Source organism: Sinocyclocheilus rhinocerous, unplaced genomic scaffold, assembly GCF_001515625.1.
Source record: "Sinocyclocheilus rhinocerous isolate Xijiao unplaced genomic scaffold, SAMN03320098_v1.1 scaffold1, whole genome shotgun sequence".
NCBI lineage: Eukaryota > Metazoa > Chordata > Actinopteri > Cypriniformes > Cyprinidae > Sinocyclocheilus > Sinocyclocheilus rhinocerous.
In genome coordinates this window covers 966,573-983,690 of record NW_015638974.1, presented here as the reverse complement: position 1 = coordinate 983,690, position 17,118 = coordinate 966,573, and the positions used below count along the sequence as shown (strand labels likewise).

The following is a 17,118-nucleotide window of genomic DNA, read 5'->3' as shown; positions in this document are numbered from 1 at the left end:
GTGAGGGGCGTAACATTTCCGTCTCACGCTTGAGGTATTCGGCCAATCACAACACACTGGATAGGTGGCCAATCACAGCACACCTCGCTTTTTTAGAACGATGAGCTTTGTAAAAATCGATGCGTTTCAGAAAGGCAGGGCATAGAGGAGAAACAATAATGTACAGTATGTGGAAAATAATGTATTTTTGAACCTTAAACCGCATAAACACATTTCATTACACCAAATACACAAAATAATGTTCTTTTTAGCAACGTCATATGACCCCTTTAAAAGCATTGAGAGCAAATTTTCTGCATCACTGTCCATATGTTTGTTCTTAAGCTTTTACCTAGTAGACTGGGGTTTGCAAATCTCCAAGGCTCGTTGTATGTTGAATACTGCGGATGGGAATAAGGACTGCCAGAGAAATCTCCTCCTGAAATTCAAGGAAAGACAATAGAAGTGTTAGATATGCATGTAGAATTGCACAAACTTTTCCAATTGCAAGTGGATTGTACATCCTATACTGTGTAGGAGCCTAAAAGGTCCAATTGGCTGGGTGGAAGTGTCGATTTGTGACAGTTTTTCTCCTCCATTGCTTCAGTGTAGTTTTCCCCTTATCTCCCTCTCTCTTTCTCTTTCTCTCCCTCTTTTCCCTCGTTCTCCCTTTCCCTGGGGAACACTTTCCCTTTGCTGGCTGTCACAAAATCAGAGGCCCCAGCTCTCTCTCTCTCTCTCTTTCCCGCCATCTCTCGCTCTGTCGGTTCTGCCTGGCTGGTTTTGTGCCCCCTCCCCTGTGTGTCAGCCCCCTGCTGAAAGAGAGAAAGCAACAGAACCACAGAAAAGGAGAGGAGAAATAAGCAATACACTCTGGGATAAAGCGAAGGAAGAGGATCCAGGAGATATAGGGAAAAACGAAAAAGCACTACTAATCAATTTTTCATAAAAGTGGCAGTGAAATATATAAATACATCATATCTGAGAGCTGTAAACAAGCAGTTGAGGCATTTCTTTTAGCTTGGCAGGTCAACCTATAACTTTATCATCTTTCTTTGTACTTTGATTATCATTAAAAGAAAATAATCTGAATGTACTCAAAGAAACTGTTTAAATACAAGATGTTCAAAATGCTAGCTTGATTGTAAGCAAGCTAACAAGATCATATCAGGAGTACAGAAATGTCACACTGTGAGGGATTTTCAATTACAAGAAAATAAAGCAACAGTTTCTTTTAATTAAAGCAACAACATCATATGTATTATTCTTATATATAGGTTAAAATAGCTAGCTAGTTATATAGCAGAAGTTAATCTTATCTCATTTAGACTTTGTTTGTACTGATTGTTTGTACAGAGAATGAAGGGAAAGGAAAAATAGAAAAAGAAATGAAAAAAGTGCAGATTTCTCAGCAAGCAACAAATGTAATCACAAAACTGCACAAAATGAGAGTTACACAAAACATGGTTTCCAAGTTTCTAATAAGACTGTTCACACTGTAAGCACAATATGGAAAAATGACAGCAATTCAGAGCATACAGTATGTGATATATAAACTGCAGAATGGGACCAATCATCGTGTGTGTGAGGCTACACAATCAGTACGTTATTTTTTTTTTTTAAATGAATACTTTTTTGTCAATTTAATGCAATTTCATGCTGAATAAATGACAAAGGTACAGAAATATGTGAAAAATGCATAACAGTCTCCACAAAAATACTAAACATCACAACTGTTTTCAGCATTGATGATGATAAGAAATGTTTCTTGAGCACCAAATCAGCACTAATTTCTGAAAGATCATGTGACACTGAAGACTGGAGTAATGATGCTGAAAATTCCACTTTGATCACAGGAATAAATTACATTTTAACATATTCAAATAGAAAATGGTTATTTTAAATTGTAATTATATTCCACAATATTACAATTTTACTGTTTACTTTTGATCAAATAATTGTGCATAAGTGTCTTTCAAAAACTTTAAAAAAAAAAGTTTGATCTTTTACTTTTAGCTTTGTGTTAGGACTTTATATGTAATTTCATATTTCATATACACTGAAAAAAATGATTAATTGAATTTACTAATTTTTTTTTAAGGTAAGTGGTTGCAATCAATTTATTTTAGCTACATTTAAATAAACAAATATAAAATGTTTGCGACCACTTACCTTAAAAAAATTTAGTAGCATTTTTTTCAGTGTACAATATATAATTTTACAGAAAATGAGATTTGTGTACATGGATATAAAAAGGTTCACACATACTGTATATTATATGAAAGAATAGTGATGAATGCAAAATGATTCATAAGATTGTTGCGGTCAAAGTAAAGTTTTAAGTGTTCTTCGTTTTAAAATTTTGTTCTGAATTTAATCAATTCCAATATATCTTCATGAACACAGAAAATTTAAATAAATAAATAGTAGAAGGTAAATGCAGAGCCAATCCTCCCTATACGCAAAGTATGCAAGCTGCGTAGGGCCCTCGAAACACCAGGGGGCCCCCTTGCTCTCAAATGAATTACACATTGCATTGTTTTGTGTTTTATGGTTAAATTAAATGTCTATAAACTTAACAGATAATATCCTGGCATTTTTCTTTCTTACAGCGTACAGTAGTGTTTTTACACTTATTTTATAATCAGGGATGCAACAATATTAAAATTCTAGCTGATATGATGCGGCAATATAATTTATACTACTTCATTTAAAAAAAAATAATAGAACACACTAAAACATAATAAAGTTAATTTAGTACCATTATCATTAATAAAGTAACAGTAATACAGGTTGCAGAACGTTTATCAAGAATTAAACATTTAGCTTATTTTTAATGCAAAAAGCAGACTCTGAAATGCTCTGCTGTGCACAACAACATTTCTGATAATTTTATTTTCTGATAAATTTCCTCATAATTTGCTCACCCCCATGTCATCCAAGATGTTCATGTCTGTCTGTCTTCAATCACAAAAAAATTAAGGTTTTTGGTCATCCGAGATGTCCATGTCTTTCTGTCTTCAGTGGCAAAGAAATTAAGGTTTTTGAGGAAAACATTCCAGGATTTTTATCCATATAATGGACTTCAATGAGGACCAACAGACCACCAAAGAGCTCTACACGATCCCAGCCGAGGAATGAGGGTCTTATCTAGCGAAACCATCGGTAATTTTCTAAAAAAAAATAAAAATGTATATACTTTTTAACCACAAATGCACATTTGGCTTTCTTTGCACGTTCGCTTTGTAAACACTGGGTCGGTACTTCCGCCTACATCACACGTGACCTTTCCAACGTGACGACGTAATGTGTGAAGTCGAGCTAGTGCAAGATGAGCATTTGTTTTATTTATTTTTTAGAAAATGACTGATGGTTTCGCTAGATAAGACCCTTATTCCTCGGCTGGGATTGTGTATAGCCCTTTGAAGCTGCACTGAAACTGCAATTTGGACCCGTTGGTCCAAAAATCCTGGAATGTTTTCCTCAAAAACCTTAATTTTTTTGCGACCGAAGAAAGAAAGACATGAACATCTTGGATGACATGAGGGTGAGCAAATTATCAGGAAATTGTGTACTTAAAGAGAAGGCGCTCTTCAAGAGAGGGTTGTTTTAAAGGGTTAAATTTTGCTATGATAATGTCCCTTTAAGTAAGTTGGGCATTAATCTTAAATATTCAGTCTATATAAGTATTAAATAATCCTTTTTTTTTTTTAGATTTAAACCATCATTTAGTTGCCAATACTGCTAATAAAAAAAAAATATATATATATATTAAAAAAATATTAAAATATCCTGATAACCAGATTGAGGATGCATATATTGTGTGTTAAACTTTTTTGTGTGTATTATATTGTGCTTCCTCTTGTTTCAGAAATGCATTCTAATAAATATTTTTTTTTAAATCAATTAAACTCCAATTATAAAACATTTGTTAGACCACATTTTACAAATCACTTGATAACTAACAACTTATTTCAAGACCCTGAAATACTACAGGGTGTCAAACAAGTTGGAATACAATTCTCCTGCTTATTTCAAGTCTCTAGTAGTACTATACAGCAGTGACCATAAATAATATGATATTATATTATATTTTATATAATGTTTTGCTTAGAATATAAAATTGGTAAAATACTTCAGTGCAGGCATGTTAGTCAAATATAATTTATGGAATATGTCAAAGCTTTAACCCGCATAAATAAAAAAAATCAACTCGCAGCAACACTTTAAAAATAGTTAAATCCCGCGAGAAACCCACAGACCTGGCAACCCTCCTCTTAACTGTTTTTATTTCAACAAGAAATATAAGTGTTTTTCAGTTCATTTCAAATGATGTTGGATTAAGAAAAAAAATAATCAGGTTGTATTATTAAAGTCACATATGTATCTATGTGAACAGTATTCAATGCCATTTACATGCTTTTGTGTTTGTGAATATGAATATCTTAGTGAGAGAATTCATGTGTATTTCTGTAATTCTGAAGTGGCCTGCAGATAAAAAAAAAATAGCTCAAAGAAAGGAGGCCGTACCACTGTGTCCCAGTAAACTATTACTGATACTTTAAACTATTACTAATATCACTGACTTACAATGGAGTTTAGACCTGAGACCTGAGAATCTTTTTCCCTGATAAGATGTCAGCGGTCATGTCATGTGGATTTTCTATCAGTTGTTTAGAATCAGAACTGGCGATTTGCAAATTAAAGTGAAGTGGCATGTGACCCATACTCTGAATTTTTGCTCTGCATTTAACCCATCCATTTATGTACCCTTACTAACCAATTTTCAATTAAAGGCTAGTGTGATTTTTAAAACTGACAGAAAGAGTTCACATTGCAAAGTGAATGAAGCATGGATCTATGCTGTAGCTTATTAAATCAGATAAGTGACATCTTATGAGCTTGGTAAACTAGCGACATCCTGTTTAACCGTCCCGATTAATACAGCCATCTCGCTTTATGTCAGATCACAAATCTGCCTTTGCCCCGGTAATAGGGCCTCTGGTATAATTATGCACTGATGTATGACAGGATCTGGTAGTCTCTACTGTTAGTGTACAACATACATGCCCCTGTCTCCCTCAGGCCTGATTCACTAAAGAAAGGGGCAAATTCAGAGGAACTGAAAAGAAAATCAGGTCAGTGAAATTGAAAGTTCAAAAAATTTAGCTCTTTAGTCACAGGTAACTGATCCGCATGTCAATACCTTTTAGACTGTTGATTTAGAGTTCATTAAAAACAAATATGGCTTAATAATAATATTAATGAGAGATTTAACTCGTTTTATCTCTCCTCTCTCTCTCTCTCTCTCTCTCTCTCTCTCTCTCTCTCTCTCTCTCTCTTTTGTTTGGATGTATAACTGTATTAGGCTACATGACATGGCTGTCAGAGTGAATCATCTCTCAGTCCGCACATGGTGCTGATCTGTAGACTGCAGCCCATTCATCATAATAAACACCATCACCCTCAGTTCATCCATCCCCTTCAACACAGCCACCGCTTAAGCCTCCGTTCGGTCTGTGAGGGGGAGGGAGTGAAACTTGAATACTGTATCAGAGATAAAAAGGGCGATAGAGAAGACGAGAGAAGGTATAAGAGACTGAGGCAGGGTGAAGAATAACTCAGGATGGGTACAAAGGAGGGTTAGGATTGGAACAGAGGAAAGGAAAATTTACCCATCAGTTGATGTGCAACATAAGTACTGTATGACTTTGAATGAACACATTATTCAGCATTTGCAGATTCTATGTTTGCAGGTATAAATTGAATGAGATGTGTGTTCATAGGTCATATATCAGTCAAGAAGACTCATATTATAATGCATATTATGAATATATACACAGACAACCTTTGAGTCTTTGAGTGAGTCAACAGATTTATTCAAAAGTGCTAATTAATTCGGGAGCAACAAAATGAATGTTGCAACTGTGTCGAATAAGTCATTGAATCATTCACACAACTAGGGCTGGATTTGTAAAAATACAATTCTTCTTAACTGCTAGTTTTCTTCTTATTTTCTAAATTAAGAATAAAGTTAAGAATATTTTGCATTCCCAAAAACATTTCTTAAGAATGTTCTTATCGTTTTTCTTAAGATTGTTCTAAAGACTAAACTTGAATTCCTGAAAAGAATGCTGTTAAAAGTCATCGTAAATAACCTCTTGAAGTTAGGATAACGTACAACTTGTCTTCAATTCTCAAAGGTAATATGTTTAATGAATTTATTGGTAAACATTACAACAAAACACTAGCTACATATATATATTTTTTATACAGACTTCTGTGTTATCTGATTGTATGGCGGTTCTTGCAGAAGACTTTCTGATCAACTTAAAAAGAAAGCCTTTGAGGTGTTTTTCAGAGTGTCTTTGGCAAGAATCACCATACAATCAGATAACCCCAAAGTAATTTATTTATTAAGAAAAAAACTTTTTTGAGAACATTCTTGCAAAGTTTTTAGAAATTATTTTAAGAAATTTCTTAACTTCTCTCTAAAGCAGATTTCCGTGAATCCAGCCACTGTTTCTCTCATAAACATTGATTCTTTCAAAAACGAAACATCACTTACGTACGTTGTTCAGACACACACAATGGTTAGTTCTGCTTTGATGCTGTTTGGAACTATTTTACTTTGTGGAGGAACAACAGACAAAGTACATCATGTCTACTCTATACTCTAAAATTCAAGTTATTGAATATTAACCTTGTTCATTGAACTGTTGTATGAAAGCAATGTCATACTCGCAATCATGCCATTTTTCGAATACAATGTCTTCAGCCAAAATGCAGTGATATTGCTTAATATACAAAAAGGGGCATGCTGTCACAAGCATTGGGGCAAGTTGTCACATTTGAATTTACCTTTAAACATTTCAGCAATATGTTAGCAATGGACAATGCATGAAGCAGCAAAAATATAAAAAGTAACATACAATTTAAAAAAAACATCATATATGATCACTTGCCCCAATGAAAATGTACCTTGCCCGGACCTGACGCAGTTACACACACAGTCTCAGACTCTCTGTTCTGCTGGTTGCCATGTTAGGGGGTTGTCCATGTTAGGTGACAGGAAGACATTAGTGAAGACTGGATACTAATCCACTCTGGGTCAGTGGACAGGGCAACAGTGAGGGACAGAGAGAGAGATGGACTCTTCAGAGGAAGAACAGACAAGGCCTAGTCCTCTGAGAGACGTTGTCAGAAGAGAAAAGAATGAAAGAAAGAGGGTAGACAGGAAAAGATTTTGCTCAAAAAAAGAGATAAAATCATTGGGGGGAAAAATGGTGTATGTGTAGCAGATGCTTGTGTCACTTCCTGATCACATTTCCTTTTCTATAAACTAAACAAAAGAGACTGCCCAAAATAATGTTTTTAAAAAAAAAAAATTGTTTCTCTTTATATATATTTTTAATCATTTCTGCATTCATGATTTGCATGATATCATTTGTTAATTGATAAAAAATTGATAGTCATCATAAATGTAAAGTATAAAATGTTAATTTGTGATTTGCCAATAGGGGGCGCCATTATGCAAACATGAGGTACCAGTTCCATAGTCTTTTCACACAGTCCATTATAAGACGAGCTCTGTTTGTAATTCATTCTGGCTTTCTCTCCTTCCACACACACACACACACACACACACACACACAGTCGAGACGTACAGGTTTCGCTCTACCTTGTCAGATGGTGCACAAATCCCAATTCCATGATTCCCTCGTTAGGGCTCCTGTCCAAGCAGCTCTTAATTAGCGCTCCCTTACTCCCAAATGGAGTGAGTGAGTAAGGGAGAGGAGGAGACGTGTATATAGTAATTACAGGTCTCCATCCACTCCCTCTGTCCCTTAGGATATAGAGTCTGAATCTGAATCACTGAGCGCTGTTTAACACGTCTGATAACATTCTCATCTCACTTCTGAGCTGCCCACAGCAAGCTGATCTACAGTCAGGTGGTTCTAATTCATGTTCAGCACAGCTATAATACAGAGAGAGCCTAGCAGATCTCAGATCAGCACTTCAGTTGGTAGTAGACTGGAAAGAATCTAGTATGCATCTGATATCTTCATGGTATGATAAAAGTCTTATATCACAGTAATGGTTTGTGGGTATATGTATAATAGTAATGGTATATGTTTCTTCAACTTCTGGCTTTTTTATGAGCCAGAGATTGATTTTTATTTTATTTTTCTCTCTCTCTCTTTTTTCTATAAGAAGGTCACATTAACACTGCTTTGGAAACCTATTACCATATTTTAGACTTTTTTTTCTACTTTCAAATTCATTTTACATAGAAATCAAATTATGCATGATGTGTTAATATATTATTTCATTGCATTTATTTTGAATACATTAAGTGCTAGCTATGAAATGGCAAAAGAAGACAAAAAGCCTCTGCATGTTAGTTCCAAAATGTCAAAAATTCTGCCATAGTCATTTCCATTTCCGTGAGATTTGACTAGTTTAAGCCTTACATTTTTTTGCTTGTAGTTTTTATTAGCATTTTTGTTTTTTATCCACTAAACAAAAATGGTTTCTGCCACGGAATAAAAAATAGAAAAAAAAGTAATTTTAACTTTTTATCTCACAATTCTGACTTTTTTCTCGCAATTACGAGTTTGTTTTACTATTCAGATTTTTTTTTCTTTGAAGTCTTCTGCCATGGAATAAAAAAATAAAAAGGTAATTTTCTCATTTTACAACATTTTCTCTCACAATTTAGATTTTTCTTTTCAGAGCTGCGGGTTTATATCTCTCAATTGCGAGTCAACATTTTACAATACTGACTTAAAATCTTAGTCTTAAAATTTCAGCGTTGATTTATAAGTACATTGTTAACCTTTTTTAGCGTTTTTTTTTTTTAGCGTCGAAACAACAGCTGATATTATTTCAAACACATTTCAGCATTGAAGGTCATCATGTGCTGGCTTGGAATTGATCGCTTTGATAAGCAAACATCTGGGAAAACTACTGTGAAAACTACATCGTTTTTTTCCCCCCATATAGTTTGCTTACCAGACACAAGTGGATACGATTGAGGTCCTGCAATGGTGGAACCCAGCTCTGCTCCCGTCTGATTGGCCAAGCTGTGCTTCATCTCCTCCAATCCGCCAGCCAAAGACGCCATAGCCGAGTAATCGGATGTCTATGGAGAGAGATTTCATTAGATGGCTACAATGGAAGAAAATCAACTTCATGAAATTACTTTGTATGTTAACCCTCATCTTTGTGTTTGTGCTCCACAATTTGTGAATGCACACAGGTACGTAGTCAACAGTAATGAGTAGTGGTGGCGTACATCCAGGTGATGTATGTGGCCGACCTCAGACTGACCCCGTTTGTGCGCTTTCACGATCAATTACTTACAATGATCTCTGTCCCACCCCACACCCACAGTGATTCATCTCCATTGGCGGTAATGGGGTTTGTCACTCAGGTGTGGATGTGGTTTGATGGCAAAGTTTGGGAAGTGGATGTCGCTTCTGTTTTAGTCCGGGAGGAGGTTATTAATAACCCTGTTTAGGAGTGAATTAAACCCCAACAAAATCCTGATGCAGGGCTCACAAAATTTCAAAATCCCTGGTAGCCCTTCGGGCAGGCATTCTTCAGATTTTGGTAGCCCAGAATAAATTTAACTAGCCCGAATAAAAGAGACAGCTGAACTTCCGTCCGGACAAATCAGCATGAACAAAAACTTCGGTGATTGTATTTTTCCTTCAAATAACAAGTCAAGAGAGTAGGGCTGCAAGGGATGACACAACTCATGTTTCAGATCGTATTATGAATTTTGAGTAACAGATTGGGTCATTTTTTTGGATGAGCATCAGCTGTTCAAAAAAAGTTTCTTTATTATCTAAAGAACACTATAAGTACTTCTTCGATACCACAGCAAAAACTAGTATCATAACTAATAAAAGTCTAAAATTTTTAAAGACAAGTGAACTGTCAGTAATAAAATACAAAGAAGAACAAACAATCAAATTTCAAGCATAGATAAAATAGAACAAAGGCCATTAGTTTTTTTTTTCAGGTACAGACATTTTATCACTGTATAAATGAGATATAAGTTAATCTTTATTGAAAGTTGTGTTTTGTTGTTTGATTAACATTAGTGACACAGACAGCAGCAGGTTTTTATAGGCTTCTGTCCCTTTAAGAACGATTGCACGGATCTCATCTCTATACACATGCGATTTCTTTCTCCATTGTTTACGCTCACGTAAGACATAACCGTCTGTGTTTACGAGAATACTTGCGAATAGACGGCTATTTTGAAAGAATTTTGTGTTTATGTGTCCGTTCAAGCTCAAGAAGATGCGAAAGAGGAATCAATTCTGTGTTCACACGCTGTATGAAACGTGGCTCTCTGTGTGCGCGGTTTGAATGAGTGCACACAGAAAACGAGTACCGAATTGAGTTCTCCTTCGCCTCTTCATGCGCTTCAATGGCTTGAATGTTTAATTTGGCAACATGTGCAAATGATCAACTACGATCTGTTTCACCCCTACAAGTGAGTGAACAATGCTAATCAAGGAAGGGATTTTATATCACTATTCAAGATGGCCCATCTGGCAGGGTGGTGATGCATTTTGGTTGCCCGACTGCCCGAAGTGATTTTGTGAGCCCTGTGATGCTACACCTTCCCCCTGCTGTTACTGTACAGTTGCGTCATAACAAGCTATTACCATCCACTTTAACATTCCTGTAAATACATTTTAAGCTGCATGTAAGCTTGTGCTCTTTTACTGGGGATACGAATCCTCTGTCCACTCAGAACAGGTTCCATTTAAAAAAAAAAAAAAATACAAGAACCACGTAATTTGATTTCAGGAGGAGTTTTGTGGATTTTAATCCATGCCTGCCCATCTGTATTTGTACTCCTAAAAGTTACACATTTAAAATTTGCAGCCATTCTCTTCAGGGAAATGGTCAAATGAGTCACTCAACTCAATGAATCAGTCAAAGTGATTCTTCACTGAACCACAGCCCATCAAAATAGGGGTGCTAGAGGCCATGGAAAATTTCATGGAGAAAAAAAAACATTTACATTTATTTCCCTGACTATTGATAACTGAATAATTTCCTTTGGCGTTTTAGTTTAAATTGATCAAAAGTGACAGTGAAGATGTTTACATTGCTACAAAAAACTATTTTAAATAAATGCTGTTCTTTTAAAGGGGTCATATGATGCGATTTCAAGTTTTCCTTTCTCAAATGAGCCTATTTTCAAAAATAGTGGAGTGTTCCTTTAAAGACTGGAGTAATGATGCTGAAAATTCAGCTTTGGAATACATTTAAAAAATGTAAATTGTAACTGTAATGTAGCTTTAACATATATGCATGTATATATGCAGCCTTGGTGAGCATAAGACTTTTTTTCAAAAACAGAAAAAAAAAATATCTTACCAACCCTAAACTTTTGAACAATAGTGTGACTAAAGTCTATTTATTTAAGTATGTATGTATGTATGTATGTTGAAATTGTTAATAAAACTGTAAGTCTTCACTAGAATTACAACCGAAAACCACAACTTTTAAATCCCTATCTAATATACGAGGTAAGCAGAGTGTTTGTTAGTGTGTGTGTGTGTGTGTGTGTGTGTGTGTGTGTGAATGTATGTGTGTATCCCAGTGACCCCTTAAACACCTCAGTGCTCATCACCAGCGCAAGGGCAGTAGACTGTGACTTTACCAATCACAGCTCACGCCGTCCACTTCCTCTCTCTCTCTCCATCCCTGACTCCTTTTCACTGTCTATTTCTCTGTTTCAGTCATTCAGTCTGAGAGGCATTTCCTCTCTATTTATGCGGCTCGCACCCGCCCCCTCATCATGTGTGTATGTAGATCGGGAGGTTAGCGCTAGTAATTGGGGATTATGAAGTTTGGCCCTGCCTCTGACAGCAGCCTAGTGAAGATGGATGATTCTCATTTTAGCCTGTAAATGTTGTCAATTCTGAAGCTATGCAACCCATCAGAGCCCATGATGCACAAACACACACACACATCTCACATATAGACGCAGCACACACACACACACACACCACAGCTGGGGCAAAGATTGGAGAGAGGCCAGACGTTGAGAGAGAGAGAGAAATAGTGATCGAAGAAAAGGTGTAAAGGAATGGGGATGGAGATGAAAAGAAGAAACTCAGAGTAAAAGAGAAAAATGGAAACTTAAAAAAAAAAAAAAACTCATTGATTTTGACTAAATAACAGAGTAAAAGAGAAAAATGGAAACTTAAAAAAAAAAAAAAAAACTCATTGATTTTGACTAAATAACAATTGCCTGAAACTTACTGGAGTTCCATTTCAAGGGTATTCCTTGCTCTCTCAATTTCTCTCTGGGGTCACAGTTTTCTCGGGGGTCATTTTTGACACAGCCTCTCTGTAATGGCTCTCCTCTCTGCGCACATCAATAACAGATGAGGCCCCTAATCGCGCGACACCAAAATAATTTCACCCCAACCCGCAGCCGCATTTACATAATAGTATTTCCTCTCAGACGCTCTTTCTCTCTTCCATTCCCTCTATCTCCCTTCCTCTATTTTTCCCTCAGCTTGTATGTATTGTCTCTTAGAAGAGCCTGTGAACTGCACTATGTGTGTGTGGGACTGAGAAAGAGCGAGGGAGGTATTTAGCAGTGCATGCAGTATTAAATGAGCCTGACTGACAGGGAGACATTTATTGGTGCCGCGGCTCTCAGCATGTCTAACACACACACTCACCATTCTAAATGCTTTATTTGAGACCACATTGTTTCTGTGCTTTTTTGCTGAAATCTTATATATAGGGGGCATAGTTTTACACAAAAATGGAGATTCTATCATTATAACCTCTTTCCAAAGCTGTATGACTTTTGCGGAACACAAAAGAAAATTTAGAAGAATGTTTCTGCTGTTTTTGTCCATAAAATCAAAGTGGGGTCCAAAAAAAAAAAAAAAAGACTGACTTTTCACTGACGCATACACACACAAATCTTCTTTTATGTTTCGCGTAAGTAGTCATTCTTTGGAAAGACATGAGCAAATGAAAATGCTGTCATCATTTCCTCACCCTCAAGTTGTTTCAAACCTGTATGAGTATGGAAAAAATACTATGGAAGTCAATGGCAACCAGTAGCTAGTTGGTTACCAACGATGTTCACAGAATTTTCATTTTTGGGTGAACTGTCCCTTCAAGTTGTGTTGACAGCACTGTTACAAGAAATATATTATACAAGTGTTAAAAGTGTCATTTTATGTAACAAATTTGATATAAATATACTTCTGTCAGGACCACTATCGTCAAAATGATAGATACTTAGCATAAAGTTTGGTTTGGCGGTATGGTTCTGTTCTGGGCAAAAACCTCCCTGCCCATCCATGCAGCCGTCATGAATGAGCAGGGAGAGCAGCAATAATAACCCCCCTAGGCTTAACAGAACAGAACAAGGCAGATATCATTAATGTACTTAATAATATTTAAGTGTAACACTTTATTCAAGATAAAGGAGTCTGATTAGCAAGGAATATCAGAAAGCCAAGTCCTGACTGTGGCGAAAGGAGGAGCTGGGGATGGAGGAGGGTAATTTGCTCGTGAGCAAGCTGAAAAGCTGCTGAATCTGAAAAGCTGCTGAATAATACTGAATAGAGCTTATATAGGAATGCCGCGATAGGTGTCGTATTCCTATAGGTAGATGTGATCAGCTGAGAATCAGCTGATGCAAGCTTGACTCACGTGACCTGCCAGAACTAACGCTAACGCTTAATATCTTTTTTTTAATTACAGTAAAAAGAGTACAAGAAATTAGGGAGAACAGGACAGTGCAAGACATGAATAAATGATGACAGAATTTTATATTTTGGGTGAACTGTCCCTTTAAGCAATTTGTCACCAGCACTCTTATATGAAAAATGTAAATTAAACAAACTGTTACCAAGTCTGTCATTTTAAGTAACAATTTTGGGAAACACTTTAGAGTAGGGAACACATTCACTATTAACTAAGAGTTTTCCTTGAACAAACTTAATTTTCTGCTTATTAATAGTTAGTAAGGTAGTTGTTAAGTTTAGGTATGGGGTGGATTAAGGGATCTAAAATACGGTCATGCAGAATAAGGCATTAATATGTGCTTTATAAGTACTAATAAACAGCCAATATTCTAGTAATATGCATGCTAATAAGCAACTAATTAATAGCTAGAATTGGTCCTTAAAATAAAGTTTTACCCAATGTTGGTATAAACTTACTGCAATTTTCTTTTTTCCCCCATTACAGTAGAAAGAGGATGGGAAATTATAGGGATAACAGGACCAGGACAACTCATGCATGAATACACACCACGAATAAATGGGCCAGATTTACTAACAGTTTGCGCCAGTGCAAACCCTCTTTTGCCGTTAATAAACTAGTGTCAGGATTTGCTAAAGAGGTGCTGTACCAGGTGCACTACTGAGCAAGTTTACCATGTCAGAAAAGCCATATATATGGAGCTGGTTATAGTGTTTTACTGCCACTAGTGTTAATTTCAGCTGAAAACAGCAGTGAATTGTATTTATAGGCACATTTTTGGAGTTTTCCAAAATGTAGACAATTGAGGTGTTGGTTCAAGTCTGACCTGGTCATATCTCAATCCCACTCCCCCATCTCATCCCTACCTTAAATGCTTTGGCTTGAGTCAAACAACTGCATTCAATTTTGCTCTGAGCTCAATATTAATATTTACCTTTACATTTGATTATAAAATAAAATCATATTCACTTTAAGAATGACTGGAAGTTTCCCTGGAAAGTGCCTTTATCTCTCGCTCGCTCGCTCGCGCTCTCTCTCTCTCTCTCTCTCTCTCTCTCTCTCTCTCTCTCTGTGCGTCTCTTGGTCTGGTTGAGTAATTAGTTCAGTGTAAGGGTTGTTGGGCTGTTGATGTATCTCTGGCGTAATGTAAGGCGATGGAAAGAGGAAAATTCAAATGAAATGACTCACACGAGCGTGCGCTGTTTTATATGCTCCCCCTTGAAGTGCAGGACACTAATTAATAGATCTGCCAGTGCTTAATGGTCCTTCCAGCACCACAAACTGAGAGATGGAGAGAGCTAATGAGAGGAGAAGTGGAAAGAAATGTAAAGAGGCGGAGAAAGGGCGCAGGAGGGGAGGATGAAAGATGAAAAAAAAAATTCCATCACTATCTAATAGATATAGCTTGACGGTAAATTAATGGGTGGAGAGAAAAAGAAATAAATTTACATTTTATGTTTACCATCATAGCAGATGCTTTCTTACCACAGTGACTTGTATGCACAGTATATACATTAGCAGATCTATCTATCTATCTATCGAGAGAGAGAGAGAGATTCTTGCTTTGTATGTAAGTTTAGATCTTTGATTATGCTCACCTCTACTATTGGAATTATTTGAAAATACAAGTTTCCTAGTTGAAAATTGGACATGAATGTCCTCTTAAATCGTATTTACAACATCACTCACATTGTGTTTGTACTCGCACCAACTTTAACTTTCCAACATGTAGATTTTAAATAAAGAGTGAACGATTTTACAGAAGCTGAATGTATTTGGGATTCAAAATTCATAAAATTAAGTTGTACACAAAATGCGTAAAATGAAATTTTGTTGGTCACAGAGCACATTTTCTGCAAGAATCCAAAAGCCAATGGGAAAACCCTGCTTTTTGTCGATGCTAATGGGTAGACCTACAAAAATATGTCATCCCTGCAGATTTTATCTTTCCAAATTATACTGCTACTTCTAAATAGCCTAAAGATGCTTTGTGCACATGAGTTGTAGTTACAGAATCTACCAGTAGGGGTTAACGTGTTGAATTTCTGAAGACAGAAAGTTGCAGAAGTTCACAATACTACTTATGAGTTCTGAATGTTACAGTGCATTTTCATAGTACATCTAACTCTTTTATTTTAAAAGAGCAGGGAAGTGTACAATTTAATGATTTAACATTTTAAAATGAGAGGTGCTGAATGAAGAGTTTAACTGAAAATAAAAAAAGCATTATTGTACATGTTGTCATCTATTTTCAGATTGTTATTGGTTTTGTTTTGAATACTAAAAAGTGAAACTGTGCTATTGCATTAAGGCAACTAATTTGGCACTTTAAAGTTACTTTCACCGGTGCAATTTACTGTAAACAGTTTGTTTTGTTATTAAATAGTAGTCAATAATTTTGATGTTATTACATATTTGAATGACATAATCACACCGCATTTTTTATATACAGGGGGTATAGAAAAGAATCACCCCCCTTTAAAATAATCACATTTTGTTGCTTTGCAGCCTGAAATGAAGACGGACACAGTTTTTGTTTTATCCAGCTGTATTTACTCAGTGTAACTTATAACATCCAAGTGAAAGATATAACGCCAACATTAAAAAAAAGAACAAAAACCGAATCACTGAGTTGGAAAAAGGATCATCCCCTCGTAAAAATTACTTGTAAACTCAATTAGGTGTAGCTCATCACCTTCTCAACGGCACACAAAGCCATTTGACTTTCAACTGTGATCAGCTGTGCTCATTTTGATCAGCTCAGCAAGAAAAGAGCTTTCCTGGAGCATTTCAGTCCTGAACTGAAGCAAACAATCAACTAGGCTTTTATCAGTGGCTAGAAGCACAGTGAAGTCTATTATTAAGAAGTGGAAGGTATTTGGTACAACACAGATCCTCCCTGGATCAGGACGTCGCTCCAAACTGAATGAAAGAGCCAGGAGGAAACTGGTCAGAGAGGCGACCAAGAGCTACAGCAACTCTGAAGCAGAAGAGTGGTCATTGTGTGCATGTGACAACAATATCACAAATTCTCCACAAATGTGGCTTGTATGCAGGGCTGGACTGGGACAAAAAATCGGCCCAGGCATTTTTTGGTCCAGGCGGCCCACCACCATATATATATATATATATGATAGGCCTATACACTACCAGTCAAAAGTTTTTGAACAGTAAGATTTTTAATGCTTTTTAAAGATGTCTCCTCTGCTCACCAAGCCTGCATTTATTTGATCCAAAATACAGCAAAAGCAGTAATATTGTGAAATATTTTTACTATTTAAAATAACTGTTTTCTATTTGAATATATTTTAAAATGTAATTTATTCCTGTGATTTCAAAGCTGAATTTTTAGCATCATTACTCAAGTCA

The 17,118-nt window shown here is 36.1% G+C and overlaps 1 protein-coding gene across 1 annotated transcript in view; it reads right to left on the bottom strand.

The window, feature by feature from the left end:
* Nucleotides 1-17,118, bottom strand: part of LOC107750463 (paired box protein Pax-5-like) — a 52,741-nt gene that overhangs the window by 4,695 nt on the left and 30,928 nt on the right. The window contains exons 7-8 of the mRNA XM_016565832.1: nucleotides 8,995-9,124; nucleotides 332-418 (exon numbers count right to left, since the gene is read on the bottom strand). Coding sequence (XP_016421318.1) covers nucleotides 332-418; nucleotides 8,995-9,124 — 217 coding nt within the window. The remainder of the gene's footprint in view (nucleotides 1-331; nucleotides 419-8,994; nucleotides 9,125-17,118) is intronic.